Source organism: Anser cygnoides, chromosome 13 (genome assembly GCF_040182565.1).
Source record: "Anser cygnoides isolate HZ-2024a breed goose chromosome 13, Taihu_goose_T2T_genome, whole genome shotgun sequence".
NCBI lineage: Eukaryota > Metazoa > Chordata > Aves > Anseriformes > Anatidae > Anser > Anser cygnoides.
In genome coordinates, this window is record NC_089885.1 from 7,206,754 (window position 1) to 7,233,748 (window position 26,995).

The window sequence follows — 26,995 nt, forward strand, 5'->3', positions numbered from 1 at the left end:
GCCGCACCGGGGCCGTACCGGGACCCCCCGGGGCCCCGCAGCGAGGCTCGGCCTGTGCCGCACGTGGGGCTCGGGCCCGCCCGGTGCCCCGGAGCGCCGCTCGGCCGCGCCCATGCCCGGCGATTGGGCGGCCGACCCCTCCGGTTCGATGCCGCCACCGCCGCCGTCGCCGCCGGCAGCGGAGGCGGTGCCCGAGGCGGTGCTGGAGCAGTGGCGGCAGTACCACGAGAGCGAGCGGCAATGGGCGCTGCGCCGCCGCTTCATCCTCCGCCACCTCCGCGGGTACCCCGGAGCCGCCATCGACCAGCTGCTGGCCCTCTCCGTCCTCTGGGCCAACCACGTCTTCCTGGGATGCAGGTCGGCGGGGCGGGGGGGCTGGGGGGGTCCTGAGGTGAAGGGAGGGGGCCTCCGAGGTGAGGGTGGGGGGCTGAGGTGAAGTGGGGGGTCCCTGAGGTAAAGAGGGGGAGCTGTGAGGGGTGGGGGGCCCCTGAGGTGGAGGGGGGGTTCCTGAGGTGAAAGGGGGGGGGTACCTTAGGTAATAGGGGGTGGCTTTGAGGTGGAAGGAGGGGGCTGAGGTAAAGTGGGGAGTCCCTGAGGTAATGGGGGGGGGGGGCTGAGGTGAGGGGAGTTCCTGAGGTGAAGGGGGGCGCATGAGGTGTGTGAGACCCCTGAAGTGGAGTTGGGGGGAGCCCTGAGGTGAAGATGAGGGTTCCTGTGGTGAGCGGCCCCTGAGGTGAAGGGGGGCACTGAGGTGAGGGAGTCCCTGAGGTGAGCGCTCCCTGAGGAGCCCTGTGGCCGTGCCCTCCCCGGCTGTGACAGGCCCCAGCCCCGCTGTCAGGCCCGTCCCGTTCCCCTGAGCGCAGCCCCAGGGGTTTTGGAGGGGTTGGGGCCAGGGCACCGTTCCTGTGCTGGCAGGGGGAGGACATGGGGAGCAGCAGAAGAGGAGCAGGGCACTAGAAAAGTGCAGGCATATTTTGTATTTTGGAAGTAGGTGTTGGTGTTGTACTCCTGAGGGCTTTTTAAGCACATGGTGTGCCTTGTAGCTTAATTGAGAAGAAAGCATCCCTCCAAGCGTAAAGCAGCCCATACCATCCCCTTAACGCTCAGTTTGATGCTCTCTGAGAGGAACAGGCCCAGCGAGTGGAAGAGGTTTCCCACCTTCACCAGCATCGCTGCTGAGGTGCAGAAACAACTAGCCAGGCTGTGGGGTCGCCAGAAACCTCATGCGTCCTGACTGGCACTTCTGGTGCTGGGGCTGGTTTCCAGCCAGACACGAGGCAGAAGAAGGGACTGCTTAGTGACTTCAGCTAATTGTGCAGCGACAGGAGAGGAACCTGTGAGTACTGAAGGGCACAAAGTTTTACTTCTGTTAACATTACTATCCCAGAGTTTTGTTGGGCAATGCTGTGCATCATCTGCATACATCCAAGTTGACTTCTTTAAGTCTTCTCCTTTTTCTTTTTGATCCAAGTACTAAACCATTCTGCTCGGTGAGCATTAAAATTGACCTTAGTTTTAAAGTAGTTTCAAATTCTAAAAATTTTAGATTATTCAGATTGAGGGTATCGTTTTCAGACATGGTTTGCTTTGTCCGTATATAAGTTTTTATGCTCTCTTAATGGAGGGCCTTCTTTGTGGTAGTGCTTTTGGGAACGGCACTGCTGCAATGTGGGCACAGGGCGCTGATAGCAGAAGTGAAGGGCTATGTGGCAGGACCTCAAAACATAAATAATGACCCAAGTTACGCCTGTAAGTGTGCATACTTTCCCTGATGAACCTCTTTAGCAGCAACTCTCAGGGGAGACACGAGCAATAGGTTTAGGCACGCCGTGCAGAGTTGATACCAGTAAGGATATTTCCCCAAAGCTTGCGTTAGGCACGAATCTGCACACACTGCACGGGCCTGATGAGCACAGCGCTGCCAGGGAGCAGGTGGGAGCTTTATGCAGAGCTGCCTGGGGACAGGAAGGGAGCGAGCCTGCAGCCTGCTCGGGAACTGCCTTCAGCTGCTCGGGAAGAGCTGTTGTTGCTGTGCGAATAACTTGAGTTTTGTTGTTTTCTCTTTTAAATCTTGTTTTTTTATGTGTTTTTTTTTTTAATCGTTGGTTGCTTGACAGCTGAAGACCACCCGTTTGTCAGAGTTAATACAAGTCAGTCTTTGCTGATGAAACCTGAGGGAGTGTTCTGTTGGAGGATTGTCTGGAGGATGTCCAGAGGCCTTAGAAAACGTGGTCTGTAGGGAAGCAGTTAAATAACAGCATGCATTTAGCTTAGAGCTCTCTGGGGGAAGGTGCTTGCGTTCTCAGATGTGTTAGAGGTAGCTGTACAACGGGGAAAATAACCCATTATGCTGGGATCAGGGCAAGAGGTAGCAAACTTAAACCAAACCAGGCAGACTTCAGTTAGGCATCGGAGGCGTGGCATTCCTCTGCCTCCACGTGCAGTCTGCACGAGGTGAGATTGCAGCGGCCAGGTTGGATGAACACATGCCGGGACAGGTTTGCTCTTCCTCTGGGCAGAAATCTGAGCCCCAGTGCTTAAAGCTGGTTCAGTGGTGGTGTCACTGGCTGCTGTCTCTTGAAGATAAGCATGTCATGGAGCAGGTGCATGATTGCCTTTTCTCCTTTCTGAGCCCCAGCGCCAAGCTGTCCAAGTCTAGTTTTGTGCCAAGCTTACAAACATGCCTCAGTTAGAAAGTTTTTTTTTTCTTTTCTTGCTCAGCCTTAGCCTTGCAAATGGTTTGAAAACGTGACAGATCTTAGAAGTAATGGGATGCTCAGAGGGTCAGGGTTGTATGGCTGAGCAGGATGGGTTTCACAGTGCACGTCCTGTCTCCGTGGAGCTGCAGCGGGGTGCGGGCTTTGCACAGAGCTTCTGGCGGCCGCCTCGCCTGTTCTGTGGCTCAGGGGTTGAAAACTTTACATGTACGGCTCCCAAGTGAAAACCGAGTATGGCTTTTTAGAGGGTGTCCGATAAAGGCAGAGGAGTGCCTTTGTCACCTGACAGCCGTGACTTTGGGATTGGTGACGTGCGGGCTGTGGCGGCTGACCCGGGCAGGAACCTCAGTGCCAGCGAGTCGCTCCTGTGCTTGGCTCACTGCCTCTGTGATGCCCGCTGAGACGCCGCCTCCTCCATCCCCCTCTGTTCCTCAGTGATCCTCCCAGCCTTGGCAAATGCTGCATTTAGGCAGATAATGCATATATGTTGAAGTTTTAAACCCCCTGGGTTCGGTGGCTGCTCTGCTTGTTATTCACAGACAGGTTCACTGGGGGCCAGGCGACTTGCTCGCGGCTCTCCTGCCCCAGCCTCGCCGTGCCGGTGGTCAGGCTTTGGTCAGTGCTCAGGTCCTTTGCTAGTACTGGAGCAGGCTGAGGGGCTCCTTTGGACCACGTTCAGTGTCTCAGACAGCTGTAGGTTTTTTTTTTTTTTTTTCCCGTAATAAAAGGTCCTGCTTATCATACAGGCTGTTTTTAAAAGATGTGTTTTTATTCTGGCTGACCTGCCTGGGGCGAGTGCCGGGACCCTTGCTGACACAAAGACTCAGGGTGATTTAGGCTCGGGAGCAGGTGCAGGAGGGCTTGGTTTGAGGCCGGCTGCCCCCGCGGGAGCAGCTGTAACGTGGTGTGCTGTTGGATCCACGCAGATACGGCTCGCAGGTGATGGAGAAGGTTCTCAAGATGGCCGAAGGCATCGACATCGGGGAGATGCGGACGTTTGAGCTCGTCCCTTGCAGGAAGCTGAAGAGGCAGCTCTCTCCTTCCGACAGTGAGTACCTCATCCCTGTCCCTGCCAGGGCGTGCGGACAGTGGGGTGGCACGGGCCCACAGCAAGCAGGAGAGGGACCGGGCTGCACTCTGCTGGGCTGCAGCTGTTTCCCTCCTCTGCCATGTCACGGGGTGTAATTCACGCAGAGATCTCTCCTTGCTTAGGAAATTTATATTGAAATTGCCACGTAATAGATTTTTGCTAATGACAGTGCTAGGGAGTTGGATCTGTGTCATTAAGTATCCCTGTCTGTTTGTCCTTCGCTGTAGTGAGGGGTGATGTTCTGACCTGAGAAGGGGTTGTACGTCTGCATGGAGGTGTGGAATTCCACTTACTGGGTTTGAGGGAGGGCCTGCCTGGAGCCTGGCTGTCAGGATTGGCCTGGAAGAGTCCTGTGTAGCTCAGACCAGCCCCACGCTCTCAGGAATGAATGTTCCCAGCCATAGCTTTTCCTGTGGAGGAAAAGCAGTGGGCAGAGCAGGCCGGCTGGTCCGCAGCTCCACCCCCAGGCTCCTCTCCAGGCCCTCAGAGCTCCCTGCCCCATCTCGGGAAGGAGCAGGGTGATCAGTTTCTTCTCATACTTTGTTAATCTGGTCATCTTTTGAGCTTCCCTGCCCCGCTTGCAAAGCTGAGAACAATACGACGTTCCTCCTGTGCTACGTCTGTCTCTTAGGCAGCAGTGCTTTGGGAAGGGTTCTCTGTTGCATGCTACACGCACAGCAAAGAGCTGCTGTGCTGCTGAGGGCCTTTAGATGCTGCTGCAGTGCAGAAAGCCAAGTACCAAGCTGAGCAAGAAATGTAAACGTTGCCGTAAGTCATCAGCACTGTGATGACTGAAGGACTGAACCAGTGTAAGAGCTTCATCACCTCATTTGAGTGCCTGTTTTTGCTGTATGTGAAGTGCTTTTTTCAGCTGCACTGAACAAGGTTGCGATAAATGTGCTGTGGTAGCACGACGCCCAGGCTGCTGTTACCTGACCCGTATCACAGCTGCACGCGTTGGCACTGGGTCAGGCAGTTCGGTCCAGGGTGCCGGGGTGGCCTTTTGCTCTTCTGATGAAATCACATCCATGTACCGCTTCAGCATGTGGGGGCTGAATCTTTTGCAGAAGATGCCTTGCGTGGCTGTCATTTAGAGGTAGAGTAACAGAGTTATTGGCTGTTTTGTCATTTCTGCAGTAGCTGTGTGTGCCAGGATGTTGCGCCTCATTCACATCTCTCTTGGCTAAGAAATGAGGTCTGTCAGTAATGTGGATTCACTTCAGAAATGGCTGGATGGGTTCGGTGGGCCACTCTGCGGGGCAGAGCAGGTGATTATTCAGACCTAAAATCCGTGCAGCTAAATGTGTAGAGATTTTTGTATGGTACTTGTGGATCTGGGGGTATCCCTGAAGTGACCTGCACACGAACGAGTGTTCTGTTTTGATCAGTTGTAAGTGTCTCCTTTTGGTTTGTGGCTAAGTGGGAATCCTGTGTTTGAACCCTGCACGCTCCTCCTGGAGATGGCTCTGTGAAGATGTTGTCTCTCTGTCACAGCACGTATTTATTGGTGATCTTGTAATTTTCTTCTACCCTGCAGGTCCAGAGCCGGAAGAGGTTCCTGAGCCTCCCAAAAAGATGGCCCCCAGGTTCCGGGTGCGACCACGTTTTGAACCCATCCACTTTGTGACCAGCGTGGAGAAGGACGACAAGAAGGAGGATCCTCTGGATAACCAAATGCAGGAAGTGAACCAGGAGGCAAATACAAACAGCGTGGCACAGCCGGCTGAGAACTGTACAAATTCTCCATTAGGGAACGCACAGGAGGTGGATCCCCAGCTCTCCAACTCAGCTGGGTTTGGCTTCGCAAGCCAGCCAGCAGCAGCCAATAAGGCTGTGAATAATGTGGACGCTACTACAAGTGGCGCTTTGCAGGTTTCTGTTTCTCCTTCAGCTGTCCAGTCTGCATCAGAGACTTTCCCTCCGTCAGCTATAATGCTGAAGCAGAGTTTTATCGAGAAACTGTCAGCAGCTATCTGGAAAAACCTTGCTAACCCAGATGCAAACACCGGGACTGAAAAAATTAACTATACGTATCTTCTGACGCGTTCAATTCAGGCCTGCAAGACAAATCCTGAATATATTTATGCTCCTCTGAAAGAAATCGCTCCTGCCGACCTCCCGAAGAGTAAGAAGCTCCTAACGGATGGCTTTGCCTGTGAAGTACGATGTCAGAACGTCTACCTGACCACCGGTTATGCCGGCAGCAAAAATGGATCGCGGGACCGAGCTACGGAGCTGGCAGTCAGGCTGCTGCAGAAGTCTGTAGAAGTCAGGGTCGTTCAGCGCAAGTTCAGACACACCTACCACGAAGACCTGGTGGTGTGTGAGGCAGGCGTGAACCGCCCGGATTTCCCTCCGGCTCTCAAACCTCACGAGGAGTTCGTGGTGGCCAACAGGGACTGCGTCCCCATGCAGCCTGGTTCTGAGTCTGTGAAAAATTCCCCCAACACCAGCAAACACTGGACTAGTTTTGTCCTCACGGAGAACGCTAGCGATGCAATAGGAATCCTTAACAATTCTGCCTCATATAATAAAATGTCTGTTGAATATAAATATGACTTAATGCCCAACCGCATGTGGCGTTGTCGAGTGTATCTACAAGATCACTGCCTAGCCGAGGGGTTCGGCACCAAGAAGACCAGCAAGCACGCGGCAGCTGACGAGGCCTTGAAGATTTTGCAGAAGACGCAGTCAAATTTAACCGCCATCAAAGTGACACAGGTTCAGAAAGTGGGCTGCTCCTCGCGGGGTTCCGGAAGGAAGAAGGACCTGAAGGACCTGGTGGTTTACGAGAACTCGGATAACCCGGTGTGCACGCTGAACGACACCGCGCAGTTCAACAAGATGACAGTGGAGTACGTCTTCGAAAGGATGACTGGCATGCGATGGAAGTGCAAGGTGCTGCTTGAAAACGAATTCATCGCAGAAGCAGTCGGAGTGAAGAAATCTGTCAAGCATGAGGCAGCAGAGGAAGCCGTGAAAATCCTCAAAAAGACTCAGCCGACTGTTGTTAATAATCTGAAGAAAGGCACCATTGAAGACGTCATCTCGAGAAACGAGATTCAGGGTCGGTCAGCAGAAGAGGCTTTCAAACAGAAGATCAAAGAAGACAACATTGGGAATCAAATTTTAAGAAAGATGGGCTGGACAGGTGGTGGCCTAGGGAAAGACGGCGAAGGAATCAGAGAGCCTATTTCAGTGAAGGAGCAGTTTAAAAGGGAAGGACTGGGGCTTGATGTGGAAAGGGTAAATAAAATCGCTAAAAGAGATATCGAACAGATCATTCGAAACTATGCACGCTCAGAAAGTCACGTTGACTTGACATTCTCTACAGAACTGACGAACGACGAGCGGAAACAGATACATCAGATTGCCCAAAAATATGGTCTTAAGAGTAAATCTCACGGGCAGGGCCACGATAGGTACTTGGTGGTAAGCAGAAAGCGGCGCAAGGAGGATCTCTTAGACCAGCTGAAGCAAGAAGGCCAGGTTGGGCATTATGAGCTCATCATGCCTCAGGCAAACTGAGGTTAGGTGTCCGACTTCACTGGTGGGAGTAGCGATGAACTGAAACTTCCTAGACACCCGATGAAAGAAAGATGCTGCATTTTCTTATTGCGGGATATATTAACAGTAAAATCTTTTACCTTGCTCATATAATTTCGGAAATGTTACTAGACAATTAGGACTGACCAAGTTCTGTTCAAGTGTATTAGCACAGCCCCAAACCAGTAGTGCTATTACTGTATGTCTTTGATATTACTTGCTCCCTCACATTTTAATAGTTTTGTAATAGTAAAAACACACGTCCAATCAGGAGGAATTTGACACCATTTAAAATTATAGTTCCCTTATTCTTTCTGTCCAAGAAAGGAGGGAAAAAAAGTGTTTTTTTTTTGTTTTTTTTTTTTACAACAACAAAAAAAAGAATAAAAAGCAAAGGAAATGCAGTTTGGAGGAATAAACATGTATGTAAAGTTGGTATTAATGACAATAAAAATACAGCTTTATTTCTGGAAAAAAAATAACCACAAGATTTGTCACGTGTTGTATTGGGAAAAAAAAAAGTGTGAAACTGCATTTATTCTTGTGAAACATATCTATGGTACAGTCTTGTTTGTCTCTGCTGTGTATGTATGTAGAGGTGTCCTTAACCAGCTTACAGTTCTATTCACAGGTTTCTACCTTGTCTCTCCCGTACTGAAAGTCACTGAAAGCACCTTAGCCAGGAGTGGGTTGAACTTAAATAATTCCAGTGGATTTTTACTTCGAAGCACTGCTTGACACGTGCAAATGCCACGGTAATGTGTGAAATACAAACCCGGAGGTAACCGCAGAGCCCACGCGTCAGAGATGTTCGTGGGGACTGTTACATAAGTTATTTTTTTTACTTTGAATGTAAGCTCTTTAATCCTGAGCAAAACCAACTCTGTGCCTAATCGTTTCTCTACTCGCTTAATTTAATGTACCTATGCTTGTGTACGTCGGGGGCAGTTCAAAAGTAAACTGAGTGGTGTTGCTCGGAGGTGTGTGAGGGCAGCATCTCACCAAGACCTCTCCTTGTGTGGGGAGCGGGCTGCGGCCACTGCGCCACGCACGGAGCCTCCAGCCTCGGAGGAACGCCTGCTTCATGCCTGGAGACGTGGAGGTCAGGGATCGACCTTGGAGCAGCCAAGTGTAAGATTGGCTCAGAGATGCTGTTGGTTGGTTGTTTTTTGCTGTGACCAGTAGGGCCAGCTTATGGTTCTGTAGCGCAAAGGCAGGCATAATGAAGTATTTCTTTACTTGTTCACCTGATGGTTTATGTCCCAGTTACAGCTTTTGGTTTCTGCTTCCTGTATTTGCCTCTTCATTTCTTTGCATTGTCCTACATCTTTTTTCCACCTCTTATACTGTTTTATTTAATACTCTCTGCTCTGAGGAGAGGGTGGCTGACCCCTACTGATGAAGGAGACAAGCCAAGAGGTGATGTGCAGCTAGAGACGTTTTCATCCCAGCAGTGTGAAAAGAAAGAGGTTAACCTGGAAGAATTCCAGTTCCAGGTAAGCATCCCCTCCTGTCTTTAACTGGGTGGCTTCAGCACAGCTTCTGTTAGCTTGGACTTTTGAAATAAGATGCTGTTTTTGAAGAAAAATAATCTGGTAGAAAATTCTGAAAGTGTTTTCTTTTTATTTGTGCACTGTTCCCTCTCTCTCCTTCTGAATTCTGCTCCCAGGGAGGCTGGGCTATAGCAGATGGCAGTGTAGGAGTGTGGAAGAAGCCTGGTACTTCCTAGGCAGATATTCCTGCAAGCAGGAGTGTGGCTCCCCCTCCCTGACTCGGTTATCAGAAGGTCTTGAAGCTTGGCGACACCAGGCAGGGTGGTGAGAGCACCAGTGTGGTATTGGGGCTGAAAAATGCCTTTTTGCTGAGCAGTGAGGGCACAGGGTAAATGTAATGGTACCGTAACAGAGTTAGTGATAGACAGGGAGTCCGTGCAAGGTGTCGTGGTGGTTTTATTCTCTCCTGGGTAGCATCCGGGGTTTGAGGGCCCCAAAGTCTTTGCTCAGTGGGGTAGCACTGTGCCAGCCCTTTCTGTTGCCTTCCTGCTTGTTGGTGGATGTGTTTGGCCGGCTGGGCATCAGCTGTTGGCAGTGAAGAACTGCTGCCTGCTCCAGCTCCTATTTATGTAGCTTGTAAGCTTGCTGGAGCCAGCACTGCGTGGTTTAACATTGAGTTAGTGGATGGTAACTTGTGTAGGAAAGGAGTAAAGGTGAGGTTTTTCACCTCTGTGCTCGTTTCTGGCTACCTTAGAGTCGATGCTGTCTTTTATTATTTTAGTGACTAGCAAGACAAACACAAAAATGGAGGGATTGCTATGAGATTAGAATCACTTGGGCCATTCAGAAAGGCAGAACCAGCTACAGATGATACTGAGGAAATCATGATCCTTCAGGAACCTTTTGGTTGGCTTCAGTCCTCCCGGCCCATGCAGGCAGCGGGGCTGTTTTGCACTGCTGTAATTTGGAGTAACTGGATGCTTGTTGCTTGGTTGGCTCCAGCTTGGGCAAGTTGTGCACAGGGAATGCTAAAGAAACAAACGAATTGAGGCAGACTCACCGTGTCTGTAAGAGCCCATCAGGTCTAGTGCGTGGAGTTTAATCCTATCCCTACCTCTTGTGGTTGATAAAGCAGCTGGTTCAAGGGTCCAGAGAAGCCACTGTCCTTTAGGAAAGCTACCAAGGATTGCTGAGTAGGACTTCAGTGGTGAAAAGCTGCTCTGTGTAAGACAAAAGGCCTGTTGGGGGGGGGGGGGGAGTGTTGGCACAGCAGAGGAGGTGTAAAGCCTGATAGAAATCTTTTGAAGAACCTGGCAGCTTAACGGTGGCGCTAAGGCGCAGTACCAGCTTGCGTTATGTCATTTTGAAGCCTATTCTCCACAAGACAGGCATAAAGTAGAAATATGATTCCCCTATCAATTAGTTACTGAGGGTTTTAAGTTGCTGTTAATAACTTATCATAGATTTGTTTTTGTGGGGTTTTGGTTTTTTTTTTTTTTTTTGGCAACAGCTTACTACTAGTAGGAATGAAATTGTCCTGAGCTTTGTGGTTTTTTTTTTTTTGCTAGGATTTGTCTGTTTTTCCATTTCTCTGCTCGCTAGTTAGTTAATCCTGGCCTGTCTTTCCTTCTTTATTCTCCAGGCCTCCTCGATCTAGCTGGAAGGGCTTATTTTATTTTCCATGCAAGGTGAATGTAGAGCTTAGCCTGAGCACAACAGCTCCTGCCCAAGAGGTAAGGAAGTATTTCATAGCCTGGGTTGTAGAAGTCAGCAGCTTCTACCTGACGATTCCTATTGTCCCAAGTAAAATAATCACAGTTGTACACCTCTTGCCTATTTATACAATAAGCATTAAGGTTACACTTTATTTACAAGTTTTGAAAAATGTACAGTTTCTTACATGGGTTACTTGTGCAAAGTTATACTTCTCAACTAACAGACCAATGTGCACACAAAAGACACTGGAACAGTGGACAACACAACTGGAAGGTTTCATCCCACACTGCTGCTTAAGGTACTGTATCCAAATGTACTAACTTAGCCTTACAAAAAAGTGAGTCTGGACTTAGAACTGTTTTTTTCAGAGTTGAAAAAAATACTTTCATAAAATGGAAGGAAAACTAACTCAAGCATGCAGCAGTAGCTCACGTAAACCACACGATAATCAACAAGGAACAGGAATTGCAGAGACTACCCCATACTTTATTCAAACTTTCCACAAGGCAAAGTTGGATCCCAAAGAACTTAGCTTTCTCAGATAAAGATGAGGGGAGGGAGAAAGACACTAAAAGAGTAATTCCACCTCTGGAACACTTCAGGCTTTACCTCTTCCTGAATTGGGAAGGTCTCTCATTCAGAATACCACAGCTCCACCTGCTTTTGTCCAGTAATGCCTCAGCAACAAGGCTATAGAAACTTAGTTAAGCAGTCTCTATAGGCATGTCCTTTAACACACTATTTAAAACAAAATAAAACGGGGTTTCTCACCCTCAGCAAAGATGAAAGTACCACAGCTGTAGTGATTTATGTATACCTGTACATAAATCCTGCATGGGAGGTGCAGAAGTGACTAGCATTCCATGGTCTTACTAACTGAATGGCAATTGGTTTAGCTGTGTTTTTTTTTCCATAAGTAAGGAGTTGATAAACCAATACAGATGAGAAACAAGGTTATTTCTTCACTCAGTACTTACAAATGCAGTGGGGTCTAAACCAATGGTAAATGACCAGCCTGGACAGATCAGCACTTTAGTAATATCAGTTAAAAAATGTGTATGTATATAAACATCCCTTTTATCAAGCTACACATAAGCATCACTGTGTATAACACAATTACAATTAAAAGCTTAGTGTACACTACAGAAATGCACAATACTGCCCTAAGACTGGAGAGGGACCACAGAAAATGAATTCAGCATCAGTAATTCTTTTGCAAGTAACCCAAGTACAGTACATTTGACTTCAAAGTGGGTGCTTTCTGATGTCCAAGGAGAAGAAGCTTCAGCAAGGGAGGGTGGCAACAGCACAACAGCTATTCTGCTTTCAAAGTAAATGCAGTGATGCTAGGAGAAAGATGATGACTCAGACACTTCATGTATTTTCCTCATCACCAGAGTGTTCATTTGCATCATCCTGGGTCAACAATCACGCCAACTCTGTTCTACTATTGCAGAAACCCGTTTTTCATATTCCCGCTTATTCTCTTGGTATAGCTGAGCTGCCTGGCTGTTTGCTGGACTGTTAGGATTTGGCTCATCCAATAGAGACTGCGCAAAAAAAAGAAAAAGACTCTTAGACACACGACAGCACGTAGGGTTTCAGCAACATATTTGTTAAGCTATCCACAGTTCTAGTACGAGCACAGAAGTTCAGCTAGCCGTAGGTGAGATATATTGCATTATTCCAGTTGGACATTACTATAAGCGCTCTCTTTACAGTGCAGCAGTACCCGAGCAGTGGAATCACCGGATGTGTCCCTGCAGTGACCACTGTGTGTCAGTAAGTCTAGAATTTACACGTGGTAAGCATTCATACTCTATCAAATATCAACATGTAGCTGCTGTACTGGCTACCAGGAACCAAAACACTTCTCCTGAGCTTTTCTTTTTATTGTCCGAGCATCCTAATTTCATTCTGCCTTTTCATGCACAGTTCTTTTACCTGTATGGATGTTAAGATGGAGGAGACATCGTAAGTAGGACTCCAACGATTCTGAAGAATATCCAGACATATACTACCATCTGCATAGACTAGAAAAGGTTCAAGAAGAATGGCTTAAAACAGAAGTTGTACAGCTACTCAATTTTTCTTAGTATTGCCTGATCCTGAAAAATCTAGGTACTGACAAACAGTACAGAAACCAATAGTGTTTGAGACTTAAATTGACCAGACAAGCCTGCATGTAGGAAGAGATGAAGCTTGTCACTGGCAGCTGCCTCAAACCCTGCTCATTCTTCAATGGCAAGCTTCTCTGTGACACTGCAACCAGCGCTACAGAAAGGATGAAAACCATGAAGAGATTTAAGGCAAAAAATTTATGCTACCCACATGGGAACCAAATAAAGAACACTTCTTTAAAGAGCTGTTTACACAAGAGGTTCCCCTGGAAAGTACCTACAGCAGTCACTGCCTGGTCACCTCTCTCGTGACAGCTTCAGAAGAACCTTCCCCGGATGCACTTAGACCACACATGCTTAACTTGCTACATTTGAAAGTTTCAGGTACTTCTTCATGGAGCTAGTATTGTTCAGAGACAAGGAACCAGCCTTCTAATTACCAAGGGAGGGGCTTAATTAAGTGATCTTAGCATTACCAGCTATGGTTGGAAACTAGTACTACATCTCAAGGTACAGCATGCATACAGGCAGTCACTTCTGGAAAAATGAAAGTGATACCAGACAACCGCATTCAGGTCGTTTTGATATGCATGCAGTATGTATAGGTAAAAGCTGAAGGCACCTGCTATTTAGGTACAAAATATTCTCTCGGGTTTAATAACAGATGGTTGAGAGAGAATAGACTCAAAAATACTGGGCTGTGTCACCTGAAAGCACAGAGGCTGCTCTTACTGCACCCTTAGTCTCAAGCCTGAGCACTGCTCGCACGCACCCCTTATCAAAACCCCACAGAACCACACTGGAATGGTGCTAGCTTCTTAAGTAGGGGAAACTTTTATAATAAGTAGTCCCTTTCTATAGGGCTTAGAGAACGCTGTAATTAAAATACACAGATACCGTGTAAGTACTTACCATTTGGATGGAACATTTTAGAGACAAATCTAACAGTAGGTGGCTTGTTAGGATATTCTTCTGTGAATTCTATTGTAAGTTTGAAAGTTCCTGGAGTTGAAAGAGAGATAGGTAACCTTTAGTCAGAATGAATTGACACGAGGGATGAACAAGTAGCATTCCTCCGTAAGCACACACCAATACAGCTGTGATTGTACATATATGCTGGACAAAAATTACAGATTGCTCAGTCCTACAGCAATTCTTCTCTCTGCAAAGAGTTTCTCCCCTAACTTACTGCTAAAAAAATGCTTAAATTTCACGGAAATACTTTTAAAAAAATCAACAACTCTTCCCATCACAAGATCATTTTGTAGAAGAGCAGTATTGCAAGCAACATTCATATTGGAAATTTTAAAAAACACAATCTGATCATTTACTTCATGTTCAATGGCCTTCTTTTGAGTACGGTTCATTAAGAGGGGTCAGAAAACTGTATAATTAAGTCCTAATCCAACTGATCTAACAGCCTGCATCAATCTAAGTTATTTTAGCCCTTCTCCTCAGGCCATGCTAATCTGAAAATCAGAAGTCTGTTAACTAACCTGCCTGAATGTGGCACCAAGGCAGCAGGCACTGCTAGCGAGTCCCATCAGTAACCAAGGACCTCCACCTTTCCCGTACTATCATGTCAGACCACCCAAGCCTGGATATGTCCTGAGAGAAATACCTGGGGCACCCCTGTATAAAGGCACAGCTCTCCTGCAGAAGGAATGCACCTTATAGTAATAGTCATAACAAGCTGCCATAGCAGGTGTACCACTTCTTTTTTCTTCCCCTTAAAGAAAAAAGATTTCAACCTCTTTTTCTTTTTTCCCCCTATCAGTAAGGGTCTGTAGTATTTCCCAGGGGCTCCTTCCTTTGTAAGGACAAAAACCACAGCATTGAGTTGCAAGAAATGAAGGTCACTGCTTTGACATTCCCGTTTGCATATGAAGACAGAGTACAGATGCTTCAGAGCTTTCTGTACAGCAGTGGAAAGTCTCTGTCCTAAAAATAAGTTTTTGCATGTTTGTTTTTTATTAGCAGCCTACCAACATGGGAGCACAGGGCTAGCAGCATACTATCTATCTCCCTGTAAAACAAGAACAGCATGGTTTTCTGAACAAGTCTATGCATTGAGATTGTTCAAGTAAGTTGAAAGCCCCACTGCAGACTTCCAGTTTTACTCTTGCTCATCCAAAGGCAAAGCAGCAGATTTGCTATCAGCTCGAAATCAAACCCTGGAAAGCTTGCAACAACTTTGCCAGCTGCGAACATCTGCTCAGGACTACCTGTCCTTCCCGACACAGTGACAGCCCCAGGCAACACAAACACTTTAGAATCAAGTACTGGGAGAACTCCCAGCGCTCTCTGTCCCAGCTCCAGCTCTCAGTAGCCTCTTTATGCGCTACTAAAGCAGGCACTTCTGTGGGAGAGTGACTAAGCAAGCAGTAGGCTGGAGAAAACCATCAGATAATAGAGTTCAACAAGCACACTCCAGAGCATGTTATTTTAAAACACTGAAGTGGGAGCACAGGGGACAGATAAGATGGCCAAAGAAGAGTATTGAGGGCAGTCTGCTCTTGGAATCCATTTAAAGCTACTAAAAGAAAGGGAAGCCACCTGTCCCAGCAGGGACACGACAGCATTACTTTTACACAAACCTGAGCGAGTGGCTAGACAGCTTCCAGCTGGAGCATTTCCCCAGTCAGATTCTCAAAGCAAGACCCAGAGAAGCAATGGCTCTGTGAAAGAGCCCCCACGTCATGCACTGAAATCTACATTCCTTAGGTGAGGAACAAGCCATATGGAGGGCAAATGCTCTGCTGTCTGTTCTAGCTGCCTGTGTGATGGCAGAGAGGCAGGACACTACGTTAGCTGTTACTGAACTCTCCTCTCGAGCCAGGAACCCTGCACTAACCAAAATATCATAATTCAGTTTCAGAGGAACAGGACTGAAGAATGGAAGGAACCTGGGCTTCCATCAGTGACAGCGTTACCACGTTACGTGCCACAAGCACAGAGATTCTGAGAAACACGGCAAAGGGTAGGATAAACGTCCCTGAGGTCCTACTGCAGACACCTGCAATTGAATCCTCTTAAACCAGAAGATGGAAGGCAGGCTGCTGATCTAAATTAGTAGTTGCTCCGAGGCCGAGTCAGCCTGCACACCAAGATGTGAAAACACCCTCTGAAGTCTGGGGGTGGAGGGAACAGAGGGCTGTTGGCAGCATTCTTCCGCACAGCAAGCAAGCAGATGTGCTTGAGCCTAGGGATTTCAGTTCAGACAAAGCTACAAAGCCTCAGAAGCTGAGAGTGGAGAAGGGCCTCACCAGAACAAGGATGAAGAACTGTAATTCCCACAATGTTGAAATTATTACACCTCCAGTACAACTAAATCTTTTCACAGTCTACTTTCACGAGAATTAAGGTATCTGAAGTCTTACAGTACCACTGGGGAGTGACAGAGACTGAACACAGGAACACAGAGTGATTTCTGAAGAACACTGCCTGGCAAAAGGCTTCCCAAGGAGGGTTATGGAACCCCAGCAGGGGTCTGAACAAAGAACAGCTCAATGCTGTTAGATAAAAGGTTCCTTAGTTATTAGCTTATTATTAGCTACATTAAGCTTAACCAGATCTGAAGCGGGCTGCCATGAATCCTGTCACTGCAGGGAAAAGCACAGCACCGGCACCCCCAGCCCCGTATCTCCAGGCTGCACTCAGTCTGTGGTTATCTGGCAAAATGTAAGGTATGTCCCAGAGAGACAGAGATAAGCATACCCCGCAACACAATGCATTATCTGTTTTCCTGAGCGTGTACTGTGAAAAACACACACTCTGCTATGAAAAGAGCAATCCATCACGCACCAGGACTGTGTAATTAGATCAACCAAAGCAGGACAGCAGTGGCAGACTTGAGCATTCGTTTGAACTTCAGGCTGCTGCAAGCACAAGGTGCCCCAAGTATCCAAGATAAAGGCACAACGCTACCACAGAGGGAAGCACAGACACAATCAAAACATCAGGGCTCTCTGAAGCAGTCTCCAACTATATGGAAATATATGGAAAACAGCCCTTACATCACCTGTTAACCTCACACTGCGCTGGAAGAGCCTGAACACGGAAACAACCTGAATTTCACCACACTGCAAGGAGAGGGCTTTCTGCCTCCAAACATTGAGTCCTTCTATTCACAGCAGAGCACCGAAAGCCTAGGCAGCTCCGGCAACCCCTCACCGATGCTTAAAAGGGCCCTTAATCCCAAGTTTTTGAAATAATAAAATACATTTGATCCACCTATTCTGCATTCAGTGTTATGGAATACTCAAGTTCCAAACATCAGTCTTCTACTCTACCAAATTTCTTAACTAATCACTTGAAAAAAAAAAAGTAACTGCCTGAAGTATTTAAAACACACAGAATCTTCACAGAAAACATCTGTCATTTACAGGCATACCTACAGGTGCTACCTCCAAGGATAAACAGAGACAAAGTAGTTAGCTAAGACCAACGTAACAGTTACGGAGTTTTTCTTATACTTTTGCCATGAGTCACGGAGATCTAGGATTAATTATAGCCTGCACTGAAAGTATCTTAAAAAACGCATCACTGATTTCAGCTGGACGGCATTTCGTGTCTGACAAGTTTTCACAGGGTTGCTGAAGGATTCACCATAACACCAAAAAGACACTAGCTGGATGCAGGTGTGCCACAAGGACCCATTTAGCCTGCTTTAGAAGCTAAGAAGTCTTTTTAATCTTCAACCCCAAACAACACCAGCTGTAGTGCAGTGAAGTAGACGTCAAGAACAAAAGTAAAAGAATTCTGCTCTGGACTTCCTCAAACATCCGGCCTGTTTCCTTATGCAGCTGACTCACATGGGGACTTATTTGCAAAGCACTTTCAGTGTCAGAACAACACACAGAAATCAAATAATTCGGAATGACAGCACTTCTACACCAAGTTTGACATCGCTCCAAACACAAGGATCCCCAAAAACGCCACCCAGGGCTCAACGAAACCTTAATAAGGTTAAATTAGCCTTCAGATACCCAGGTTTAGCAACTATAAACAAGCCCCGATGTTGCTGTTGTTTTTTTTTTTGCATGTTTTTGTAAGCCAGCCTAGCAGTGGGCCTCACGCTTCCTCGGAGCAGGGCAGAAAACCGAGTTTAGTGGGTGTTGGGTACGTGGGTGGGCAGTGGGACACCCGCCCTCGTCCCTCCCGTGTCCCCAGGCCCCCACCTGTTGCCAAGCCCCCCCCGAGGAAGCCAGCCCCGGGACAGCACGGAGCCCCCCGGGGCAGGACGCAGCCCCCCACAACCTCACTCACCGTCCTCGAAGGGGGTCCCCTCGGGCCTGCGGGAGGGAAGCAGAGCACAGCGTTACCGCGGGCCGCCCGGCCCCAGGGGGAGCCCCGCCGCCGCCCCCGGCCCCACTCACCCGAAGATGACGGCGTTCCACACCATGATGTTGTTCTCGGAGGGGGCCCCGCTCACGCCGGCCGGGGGGTCCTCCTGCAGCCTGCGGGCACAGCCGGGCCTCAGCGCCGGGACCAGGTGTCCCCGTGCCCCCCCCCGTGTCCCCCCCGGTCCCCTCTAGGCCGCCCCCCGTCCCCTCAGCTTCCCCCGCTCCTCCCCCGCCCCTACGCACTCGGCGTAGCCCCGGCAGGTAGCCGCCCGCCGCTGCGCAAACGGCGTAACCCGCAGGCAGGCGGCGCGGCCCGGCGCTACGCAATCTGCGGAGCGCGCCCTGCCCCGCCGCCATGTTGCGCTGCCCCCTCCTCTGCCGGCGGCCGGGCGCGGCGCCCCTCGGCCTCCCCCCCCCGCCACCCCCGCTACCTCTTGAAGTCCCGCATGAGGCGCCGACGGGCCGGGGTGGACATGGCGGCCGCCCTTACGAATCGCTCATACACGGCCGCGGGCAGCGCGGGGCGCCCGGCAGCGGCGGCGGCGGCGGGAGGCTCGGGCTGAGGCGGCGGCCGGGAACGATCGCGGCCGCTACCACTGCGGGGGGAGGGGGGGGAGGCGGCGAGCGTGGGCTGCGCCGAGCGCTGCGCTGCCGCCGGGCGCTCCCGGCACGTACCAAGCGCCGCGGGGGGGCGGGGGGGGGAGAGGGAGGAGCCGGATGCTGCGGGGGCGCCGCGCCGCGGCCACGCCCCCTGTGAGGTGGCCACGCCCCCGTGATGATGTGGCCACGCCCCCCGTGAGGTGACCACGCCCCCCGTGAGGTGGCCACGCCCACGACGCCGAGGCCCCGCCCCCCGCCGCCATGCCGAAGGTGGTGTCGCGCTCCGTGGTGTGCTCCGACACCCGCGACCGCGAGGAGTACGACGACGGCGAGAAGCCGCTGCACGTCTACTACTGCCTGTGCGGGCAGATGGTGCTCGTGCTGGGTGAGCGGGGCGGGGGGACGGGGCCGGGCAGGGCAGGGCAGGGCCGGGCCGGGCCGGGCCGGGCCCCCTCACGGCCCCCCCCGCCCCCCCCCGCAGACTGCCAGCTGGAGAAGCTGCCCATGCGGCCGCGGGACCGCGCCCGGGTGATGGACGCCGCCAAGCACGCGCACAAGTTCTGCAACGCCGAGGAGGAGGAGAGCGTCTTCCTGCGCAGGTGGGGAGCCGCTATCCGGGGGCTGGGGGGGGGCCGCTGCGGGCTGCTGTGCGCCCCGCAACCCCCTGAGCCCCCTCTGTGCCCCCAGGCCCGAAGGCATCGAGCGGCAGTTCAGGAAGAAGTGCGGCAAGTAAGTGATGGGGCGTGTTGTCTGCAGCCGGCTCCCTGCTCTGTGTAAGCTGCCTGTGATCCCCTACAGAGGGTGTTTGCTCCCTGTGATGGCTCCAGAACCTCTGCTCCTCCTGCCAGGGCACTGTGCTGTCACCTCGACTCCTGCTGCAGCTGTACAGCTCGGTTTCGTGGCTTGGGAGAGCAGGAGCTGAGTGTGCAAAGGGAAATGGGCATCCTAGTGCAATTAAAGATTAATTAGTGGGTTTTGATTTTAATGGCGGCAGATTTATTCTCATGTCTTCACTCTTCACTTCTGAACAGATTCTTCAACCTCTTATAGTACCCTTCAACCCTTAATTTTTGCAAGAGTAGGAGTGTGGTGGTGGCTTTCCTTGGTAGTTTTCAGTCTGCCTGCTGGGTAGCTATAGGAAGCCAGAACGCTCGTTTTCTCGCACACAGATGTGCTTTTATTCCAGGTGTGGACTGCTGCTCTTTTATCAACACCAGCAGAAGAACGCTCCGGTGACATTCATCGTTGATGGTGCTGTGGTCAAGTTTGGGCAGGGCTTTGGGAAAACAAACATATATACTCAGAAGCAAGAACCTCCCAAAAAGGTAACCTGCTCCAGGGGAGGAAAGAAAAAGCAAGAGGAAGAGAAGGACCCATAAACAGTTACACAGTTCTGCATCTTCTCCCTGTCTGTTTGCCTTAAGTTTATAATTGGAGAGGTCGCTGCAGCTTGGAGTCCTAGCACTAAAGAAAAGCAAAACAAATTTGGCAGTCTGGACTTTGCCTCATTTTGGGGCTCAGTTACCAGAAAGTCTCCATTTGTAAATAGATCAGGCTGGTAATCTGCATGGCGATTCTCAAAACCTGGCTAATCTACTGCATGTCAGTGAGTTTGCCTCTGATAATGACAGCACTATGCCCAGAAATTATTGGGGATAATTCTGTGCCACACACAGGTTCAGGAAATCTTTATGCCTTGCGTGAGAAGTCTTAAAAGCTTTGGAGGGGGAAGTAGCCCCTAGTGGCACAACTCTTCCCGGGTTTAACAAAATACTTTGCTTCTTATCTAGGTGATGATGACCAAACGGACCAAAGACATGGGCAAGTTCAGTTCTGTCACGGTCTCCACAATTGATGAAGAGGAGGAAGAGATCGAAGCAGTGAGTTTTCTCTGCCCATAGTGGCAGTCGTATGGGAGTTGGGCAGTTGTCCCAGCTGGCCACCGATCAGAGCTGATGACCATCTCGCCATTGGGATGAGATGTTGATGCTTTAGGATTTGCTGTTGCAAAGGGGCACTGTGTGTGTGTGTTGCAGAGGGAGATTGCAGACTCCTACGCACAGAACGCAAAAGTGATCGAGAAACAGCTGGAACGGAAAGGAATGAGCAAAAGAAGGCTACAGGAGTTGGTGAGTGTTTTGTAGAGTTGAACAGAAGTCCCCGAGATCTGTTAGCTTTGCGCACAAGCTAAATGGCTGGTCAGACTATGAGTATAGAGACTATATGGTACAGTCATGGGTAACGAGTAGCTTTGGCAGGACCATTTTTCCCTTACAGGTTGTGTAGAGATATTTTTCTACCACTCTTGAACATAAAATCATATGCAGTTACCTACAAAACTAACTGAAGAGCAGACAGCAGAAATTTTGTAGGGAGACCTCCCACGGCCTGTTAGACAAGGGGCGTGGAAGCAGGGGACCATGCTGAGGCTTTGTCACTCAGAGCACCCCTAATGCTGTGCTCTCAAGCCTGCTTGACAGAGCAGGTCTCTGCCATGAGGTATCAGGGCAAACTAACACCGTAGTGGAGGACGTGCCAGCTCAGCTGCTGCCTTCTTCAAGGGTGCCTTGAAGAATTAACAGCAAGAACGTTACAGCTGATCTTACCTGCTGTGACGGGATAGTAGGAGATGGGAGGGGGGGGGGGGGGGGGAGAAAAATGTGCAGCTTCCACCTCAGGATAGGTGATGTGAAATTGTGTCGTGTGCAGTTATTTTGGGGCTTTTTATGACTTTAAAGGTGGTACTCCCTTTTGGTACCACAGGGGGGGAGAGAGTCAGAAAAAGAATTGAACTACTCTTGCTTCTATGTGAGAGGCTTGCAGTGGTCAGATAAAAAGGGCAGACTTCACTGGAGCACTGAAAGGAAACGTTTCCAGACATTACTTAATTGTGTCATATTTTTCTTAATCAGGCTGAGCTGGAAGCCAAGAAAGCGAAGATGAAAGGAACTCTGATTGATAACCAGTTCAAATAAAGCACTCTACGTCTGCTGTGGATTTGGAGACAGGTGAAAACTACCAGGAACTTCAGCAGGTTTGTTCCCAAAGACATCGTTCAAGAGCAGTGTGCTGCAGCCAGCTTGGAGGATGAGTACCCCTCTGGTGTAGGCGATGCTCTCCTACCAATTTTATTAACTCAAATAGCACTGGGAACTTTGCTGAAACTGGTTTTCTACACAATGGCAAGGAGTTCCAGCCAGAATATTTAGTTTTCATAAAATCTTCACTCGGTGCCTTTGTGAGTTCAGTGCGCCTTCACATATCTTTTTATTTTGAGAATTTTCAGATGTGTAAGATATCCGTAAATGTACTAGAAAGATAGGACCATTGTACAACAAAGAGATCGTTACAAAAGTAAGCTACGTTCGTGTTGTTCACTTGTGTATTTTTAAAATGTGTTCAAAACACGCAGCGTCCTCAGAGAGGTGCTGTTTCAACACAGGTTAGAATGACTCAGATGCAAGGCTTGGGGATCAGGCTGCTTCTCACCCTGAGCAGCAGAGAGGCGGTCACAGGCAGTCAGCACAAGCTTGGCTGGAGGTCTTAGTCCCTGGTGAACACTGGAAAGCTGCAGTTGTTCAGAATTATGCTGCCCATTACAAGAACATGAAATCAACCCTATTTTAAACTACTGAAAACAAAACCTGCCAGGTATTACACCACTAATGAGTACAAATATATAACTGGAAACTACTGCTATGATTGCTGATCAGTTAAGGTAGAATACACTTGCATCTCTGGATGTTCTGCATCTCTGAATGTTCTGCCAAACAGTAGTTGCAGCTGTAAAATACGGAGAAGAAAACTTTTGAATGCATTGACCATTAAGAACTTGGACAAAGACAACATTAAGAATCTGTGTATAAAATGCATTGTTTGGGAAATAATATTTTGTATCCCTTGCGTGATGTAATTACACTGCTCCTTATGTCATCCCCTTGTCAGTGTTGCTCTACTTGAGATTAAATGACATGTTACGGATTTGAACTAAAATACTTTTCCTAGGGTGTCCTTACTCCTGAGTATGGTAACAACCTGTGATTAGCGTGTAAGATGCTTCATTTCTCACAGTTCTTATGAAAGATTTCCTATAATCAGTATACATTTTCCATCTGACTTTATAACCTTAACTGGGAAACAGGTCTGCTTAGATGAAGGATGTTTGCCTCTTCCCGTGGAAAATTAATGTGTGAGGGAGGGAAAGAGCTGGCAGCCTGGGTGGGATGTGTTGGTCAGCGCTGGAAGGCAGAAGTCTGTGTGCTGATTAATGCCAGGATGGGGAAGCACATACTCAAGTTAACTCGAGCAGTGCTGATCTGGTTCAGTGCTGATCTTCAGCTAATCCAAAGCCTGTTTCTAGAGCTCTCATAAGGTGGTGGGTGTCTAACAGCTGGGAAGGGCTGGAGAAATGAGTGGGTACGGATCCTTTACACAAAACCCTTTTCCAAGTGCGGTAGCACAGTCCAGCCAGGTGAGGGCCTTAGGGCTCCCTAGGAGCAGCCCAACCCCTAAATAACCTCAAGTCAGCCTCCCTCCAACCAAAGAAGTATTTCTCCCTGGACCCAGAGAAAGGGCAGAAGACATCCATCATTTATATACAAAGTACTGCTGAATTCACCTACCTGTTCCTCTGAAACTAGAAGGTGTACTTAATGGCTAACATCTGTATTTAATTTTCTTTAGAAATTGTATTGAAATTCCAACTAGGAGCCAAAGATGGAATATAGCTTAGAAATTTGAAAATCAATTTTGAAAGCGTGAAGTCTGCTTGGATGCAGACTTAGTCCCCAGGTGTCATAAAGGATGAAGTGTGGTCCTGCTTCAAGAGACACCAAGAACAAAAGCCCACTCCAGACTGGTGTAACTTGTGTGCCTTCCTCTGGAAACACTGAAGCTCAACACCCAAGCGTGTTGTTGGCATGGTACTATACCACATACGCACCAGGTTTTTGGTAGCCTTAATAATGGGATGTGAGTCTGGGTGGGGTTAGGAGTGGAGAAAAAGTCAGTTGGAGTGGGGCTGCCAAAGGCAGGTAGGCAGGAGAAAAAAAGAAGATAAATAAAAAACAGCAGGGAACCTGTTAAATAAAGATGTGGCTGCAGGTCTTGGGCTAAGACTCAACCAACGGTTAGGTACAGTTTACAGTTACAGTAAGGGTTAAGGTTGAGAGGGACAAGACATGGGGCTTCAGCTGAAGTGGGGCTGTAAAAGGGTGGCCAGCAGGGCTGGGAACATCTCTGCAATTTGATGAGGCACAAAGAAAATACACAGCTCAGAGTAAGTTGGCCAAAGTAGTTATTACAACCATCATCAACTTCTCCAGCTGCAAATCTCAAGCCCTGAGGCAGTGTTAACAGCACAGCAAAAGTACTTTTTCTCACTTTTAGAATGCCAGCCCGTGCACAGCGAGCATTTGTTTCATTCTTGTAATTAGAGAGCCGCCTAGTTCATCTCAGGACTCTCTCATGGACTCGGTCAGAATGGGGAATGTATTCTGCCAAGCTTGCCATCTCTTTTATATTTTTAATACGCTCTAATTATGCAGTGTGTGGCTGAAACATCTACAAAACAGACTCTGACATGATACATTATTTAGCGTGTATTTCTCACCATGCTTAACTAGCCGTAGGTCACAATTTAAATCAAGTTGGAGTTTTCATTTCTAGATCTAAGTAAGTTAAAAGATGTTATCTGACGACTGCAACAGGAAGCAGGGGCTCCTAGTTGAAGTGCTCGATTTAAAACAAAATGTCTTGTTACAAATAAAACTAGCTATTCTGTAATGTTTTTTACACCCTGGTAGTAACTGGGTAAGCTGCAGTGTTCAGACCAGACAAAGGTCAGATTTTGTGTTTCCATAAAAACCAGCCTTAGTTTTTATATCTCTGTAAATAGAGGTGGGTAGTTTTTTTTTTCTTTAGCTGAGCTTGTATATAAGAACTTGTCCGGATGTGGAGGTATTGCAAAGCAAAGCAGCATGTGAATTAAAAGTGGAGCAGGAAGTCTACTCCAAAAATGATGTCAGAAATAGCCAGTCTTACCTTAATGTGTTTCATGGGTTAGTCCATTCCAATTTCCAAGAGCCTTAGGAACAACATGGTCTGAATTGCCATGTCAGGGTAATTCCATGCGTAGCAATGCTGCCTTATTCCTCATAACCTTTAAAAAAATACAACAACAAAAACCACACACAGCTTGTAAACATTGAACAGAAGCAGTAACCAGAAATCCCTGGTGTTGATTGCAGTTGGAAATGGGAGCGATGCAGCGTCCCCCTGCCTGCCACCCCGCACACAGGGGCGGCACAGGAGTGCTGAGTCGTGCTCCAAAGAACGGCACCCGCTGGGGCCAGGCCAGGTGCATGTTAAACATTGGCAGAGCCCTTCACCCGCTCCTGCAGCAGGTGAAAGGGTAACTCGGGCGAGCTGGCACAGAGGTACTTGGCTCCATGTGCAGCCTCATGGGGCGATGCCACCGCAGTGCCCGGCACCAGACGCTCTGTAAAGCTCAGCCTCAAAGCACGAAGGAGGCAAATGTTTTTGGCCAGCTATTACAGCTCGCCCTGGGCTGTGCGGGTCCTGGTGTACAGACAGCTTGCTGTGACTCCCTGGGCTATTGCAGTGGCTATTAATAAACACAGCAACATTTTTTGGTGCGTGACAAGGCAAGCAGCTGGGGAACAGCACTGACAGACCAGCCTGAGCCCAACCAGGCACAGCTTATGCCGGTGCTATCCAAAAGGCCCATCAGGCCGCATACAGGCGGGCCCACGGCCCGGGCCAGCCCTGCCGCTCGTTCATCTGCACCCAGCTATTGCTACGCATATCAACGTCCGATCTGCTTGTAAGTTCTGTCCCCAGCACGCTGGGTTTTGGGTGGGCGTCAAGGGATCGATTTACCCTGCATCCTCCCCCCGCCTCTGCAGCTGTAGCCCGGCCAGGCCACGCAGGAGCTGCTCCAAACATTTAGCACTGCTCGGCACCTGCCCTGGCCACTGGCAAATATTTAACACCATCCCGTGCCCAGCCTGCCTGCGTCAACAGCTCGTAAGCCGGGGATTTACAGCCGGGAGCTGCCACCAGAGGGGCTGGGAGGAAAGCAGCACTACAGGAGCTTGCCCACCCCAAAGGCCAGCAAAGGCGCAGCCCCTGAGGAGCAGAGCATGACCTGAGGGACGGTCGATCCTCCTCACAGGAAAATTGTGTTTAAAAAGAAAATCCCCACAAGAACAAAGGCCCTACCCCTTCAGAGATGTGCTCAGGCACAGCCACTGGGCCCCCTGGCACCCAGCCCGCTTCCCCAGGCCACGCTGCTCGCTGAGGAGGCACCAGAGGCACCCCATGCTGCCGGCCTGTGCTCCCAGCATGGGAGGAAAGCATTCAGAAAGACCCTTGAAATTCAGGGGAGCTCAGCAGCAGCTGGCGATAACCTCTGAGAGCCCTTAATTAATTAAGGTGTGTTTGCACAGCCTGCCAGGGCCCAGCACAGTGCCCACAGCTGGTGGCACGGCTCTGCTGCTCATGGGGAAACCTCCAGCCCGTTTTGTTCCTACCGCAGGTAGTGGGGAGATCTCAACCACGGGAGCCCAAGGATGGTTGAAAAGCAGCAGCCAAGGCTCTTGTGGACTTGCAGCCCCTCTGGCACCCACAGAGCCCCGTGGCAACCTGTGCCACCATCCCCTGACACAAAGTCACGCACCCATTCTCACCAACCTGACCGTGCTGGCTGCGGGCGGCCGGCGCCGTGCTTACGCCCAGCTGCCCTGGTTCCATTTCAGCAATAACAGCAGCCCCCGCCCTTTGCCACACAAGCACGTGTCTGCCTGCCTCGGACAGCAGCTGAGATCAGTTTCAGTGATTGAGATAACTGCTTCCAGCAGGTCTAAGCAGCCAGAGGACCAAAGAACAGAGGCAGTGAGGAATCACCCACTGTCAGCCTGGTGCTGGCGGAACGCAAACCAACAGCTGGGCTCGGGCAGCTCACAGACCCCCAGAAGTCTGGGTAAAGGCCAAACCACACACATTGCGGAGTCTTGTTTTCCCCATATTGCCCCAGCAGCATGAAGGAATTTCCTCCCTCCCCCAGATTCTGGGGCTGGGAAAAAGCTTAGCTTTCAGGGGGCAAGCGACGGGTCTGGGGAGCTGGCTCCCTGCCTGCTGAACCCAGCAGGGCCACAGGAACCACCTACTACATCCCAGCAGCACAGCACCTCCACACAAGGGTGAATCTAGCCAGGGGCTTTAAAGAAAGAGCAGCAATTACCTGCACTTATTTTCTCTGGCTGGGTTTTAACATGTCCAAGTAGGGAGTTCGGTTTCTAAGCGAGAGCATGTGATGCCAGCTCTTCTCTTCCAGACTGCAGTAAAT

General features: G+C 49.4%; 3 protein-coding genes and 1 long non-coding RNA gene across 7 annotated transcripts; 2 read left to right on the forward strand and 2 right to left on the reverse strand.

Annotated features, from left to right (window-relative positions):
* The first annotated feature begins 142 nt into the window (after nucleotides 1-142).
* Nucleotides 143-7,841, forward strand: NKRF (NFKB repressing factor). Of its 4 annotated transcripts, none has more exons than XM_067004803.1 (4): nucleotides 229-357; nucleotides 1,132-1,336; nucleotides 3,644-3,765; nucleotides 5,345-7,841. In XM_067004803.1, the coding sequence occupies exons 3-4, from the start codon at nucleotides 3,660-3,662 to the stop codon at nucleotides 7,333-7,335; spliced, it is 2,097 nt and encodes a 698-aa protein (XP_066860904.1). In that variant the 5' UTR covers nucleotides 229-357; nucleotides 1,132-1,336; nucleotides 3,644-3,659; the 3' UTR covers nucleotides 7,336-7,841. The 4 variants fall into 4 exon arrangements, with proteins under 4 accessions (XP_066860902.1, XP_066860904.1, XP_066860903.1 ...); XM_067004802.1 differs by having other exon boundaries at nucleotides 235-357; nucleotides 1,044-1,336; XM_067004801.1 differs by lacking the exon at nucleotides 1,132-1,336 and having other exon boundaries at nucleotides 143-357.
* A 2,834-nt stretch (nucleotides 7,842-10,675) lies between these two features.
* Nucleotides 10,676-18,654, reverse strand: UBE2A (ubiquitin conjugating enzyme E2 A). The gene is made up of 6 exons (XM_067004817.1): nucleotides 18,459-18,654; nucleotides 18,061-18,141; nucleotides 17,951-17,976; nucleotides 13,595-13,684; nucleotides 12,507-12,595; nucleotides 10,676-12,112 (listed from the first exon to the last, which is right to left on the reverse strand). Exons 1-6 carry the CDS (start codon nucleotides 18,500-18,502, stop codon nucleotides 11,984-11,986), a joined length of 459 nt encoding a protein of 152 aa, XP_066860918.1. The 5' UTR covers nucleotides 18,503-18,654; the 3' UTR covers nucleotides 10,676-11,983.
* Nucleotides 18,655-18,836: 182 nt separating this feature from the next.
* Nucleotides 18,837-22,620, forward strand: STEEP1 (STING1 ER exit protein 1). Its single transcript, XM_067004816.1, has 7 exons — nucleotides 18,837-19,012; nucleotides 19,109-19,226; nucleotides 19,315-19,356; nucleotides 19,814-19,952; nucleotides 20,418-20,507; nucleotides 20,664-20,756; nucleotides 21,540-22,620. Exons 1-7 carry the CDS (start codon nucleotides 18,889-18,891, stop codon nucleotides 21,600-21,602), a joined length of 669 nt encoding a protein of 222 aa, XP_066860917.1. The 5' UTR covers nucleotides 18,837-18,888; the 3' UTR covers nucleotides 21,603-22,620.
* On the reverse strand, nucleotides 22,199-26,329 carry LOC136791836 (uncharacterized). Its single transcript, XR_010834684.1, has 2 exons — nucleotides 26,181-26,329; nucleotides 22,199-24,787 (listed from the first exon to the last, which is right to left on the reverse strand). It is a non-coding gene; the product is annotated as an uncharacterized lncRNA (long non-coding RNA).
* Nucleotides 26,330-26,995: the final 666 nt, after the last annotated feature.

Bases quoted from the DNA above. Each gene is read 5' to 3' on its own strand.
- NKRF (XM_067004801.1), top strand. From the start codon at position 149: ATGCCGCCACCGCCGCCGTCGCCGCCGGCAGCGGAGGCGGTGCCCGAG. The intron at 358-3,643 runs GTCGGCGGGGCG...GGATCCACGCAG, and splicing joins CACGTCTTCCTGGGATGCAG to ATACGGCTCGCAGGTGATGG. The intron at 3,766-5,344 runs GTGAGTACCTCA...TCTACCCTGCAG, and splicing joins GCAGCTCTCTCCTTCCGACA to GTCCAGAGCCGGAAGAGGTT.
- UBE2A (XM_067004817.1), bottom strand. From the start codon at position 18,502: ATGTCCACCCCGGCCCGTCGGCGCCTCATGCGGGACTTCAAGAG. The intron at 17,977-18,060 runs GTGAGTGGGGCC...TCCCTCCCGCAG, and splicing joins TGGAACGCCGTCATCTTCGG to GCCCGAGGGGACCCCCTTCG. The intron at 12,113-12,506 runs GTAAAAGAACTG...TTTTTTGCGCAG, and splicing joins CCATCTTAACATCCATACAG to TCTCTATTGGATGAGCCAAA.
- STEEP1 (XM_067004816.1), top strand. From the start codon at position 18,889: ATGCCGAAGGTGGTGTCGCGCTCCGTGGTGTGCTCCGACACCCGCGAC. The intron at 19,013-19,108 runs GTGAGCGGGGCG...CCCCCCCCGCAG, and splicing joins GCAGATGGTGCTCGTGCTGG to ACTGCCAGCTGGAGAAGCTG. The intron at 19,953-20,417 runs GTAACCTGCTCC...CTTCTTATCTAG, and splicing joins AGCAAGAACCTCCCAAAAAG to GTGATGATGACCAAACGGAC.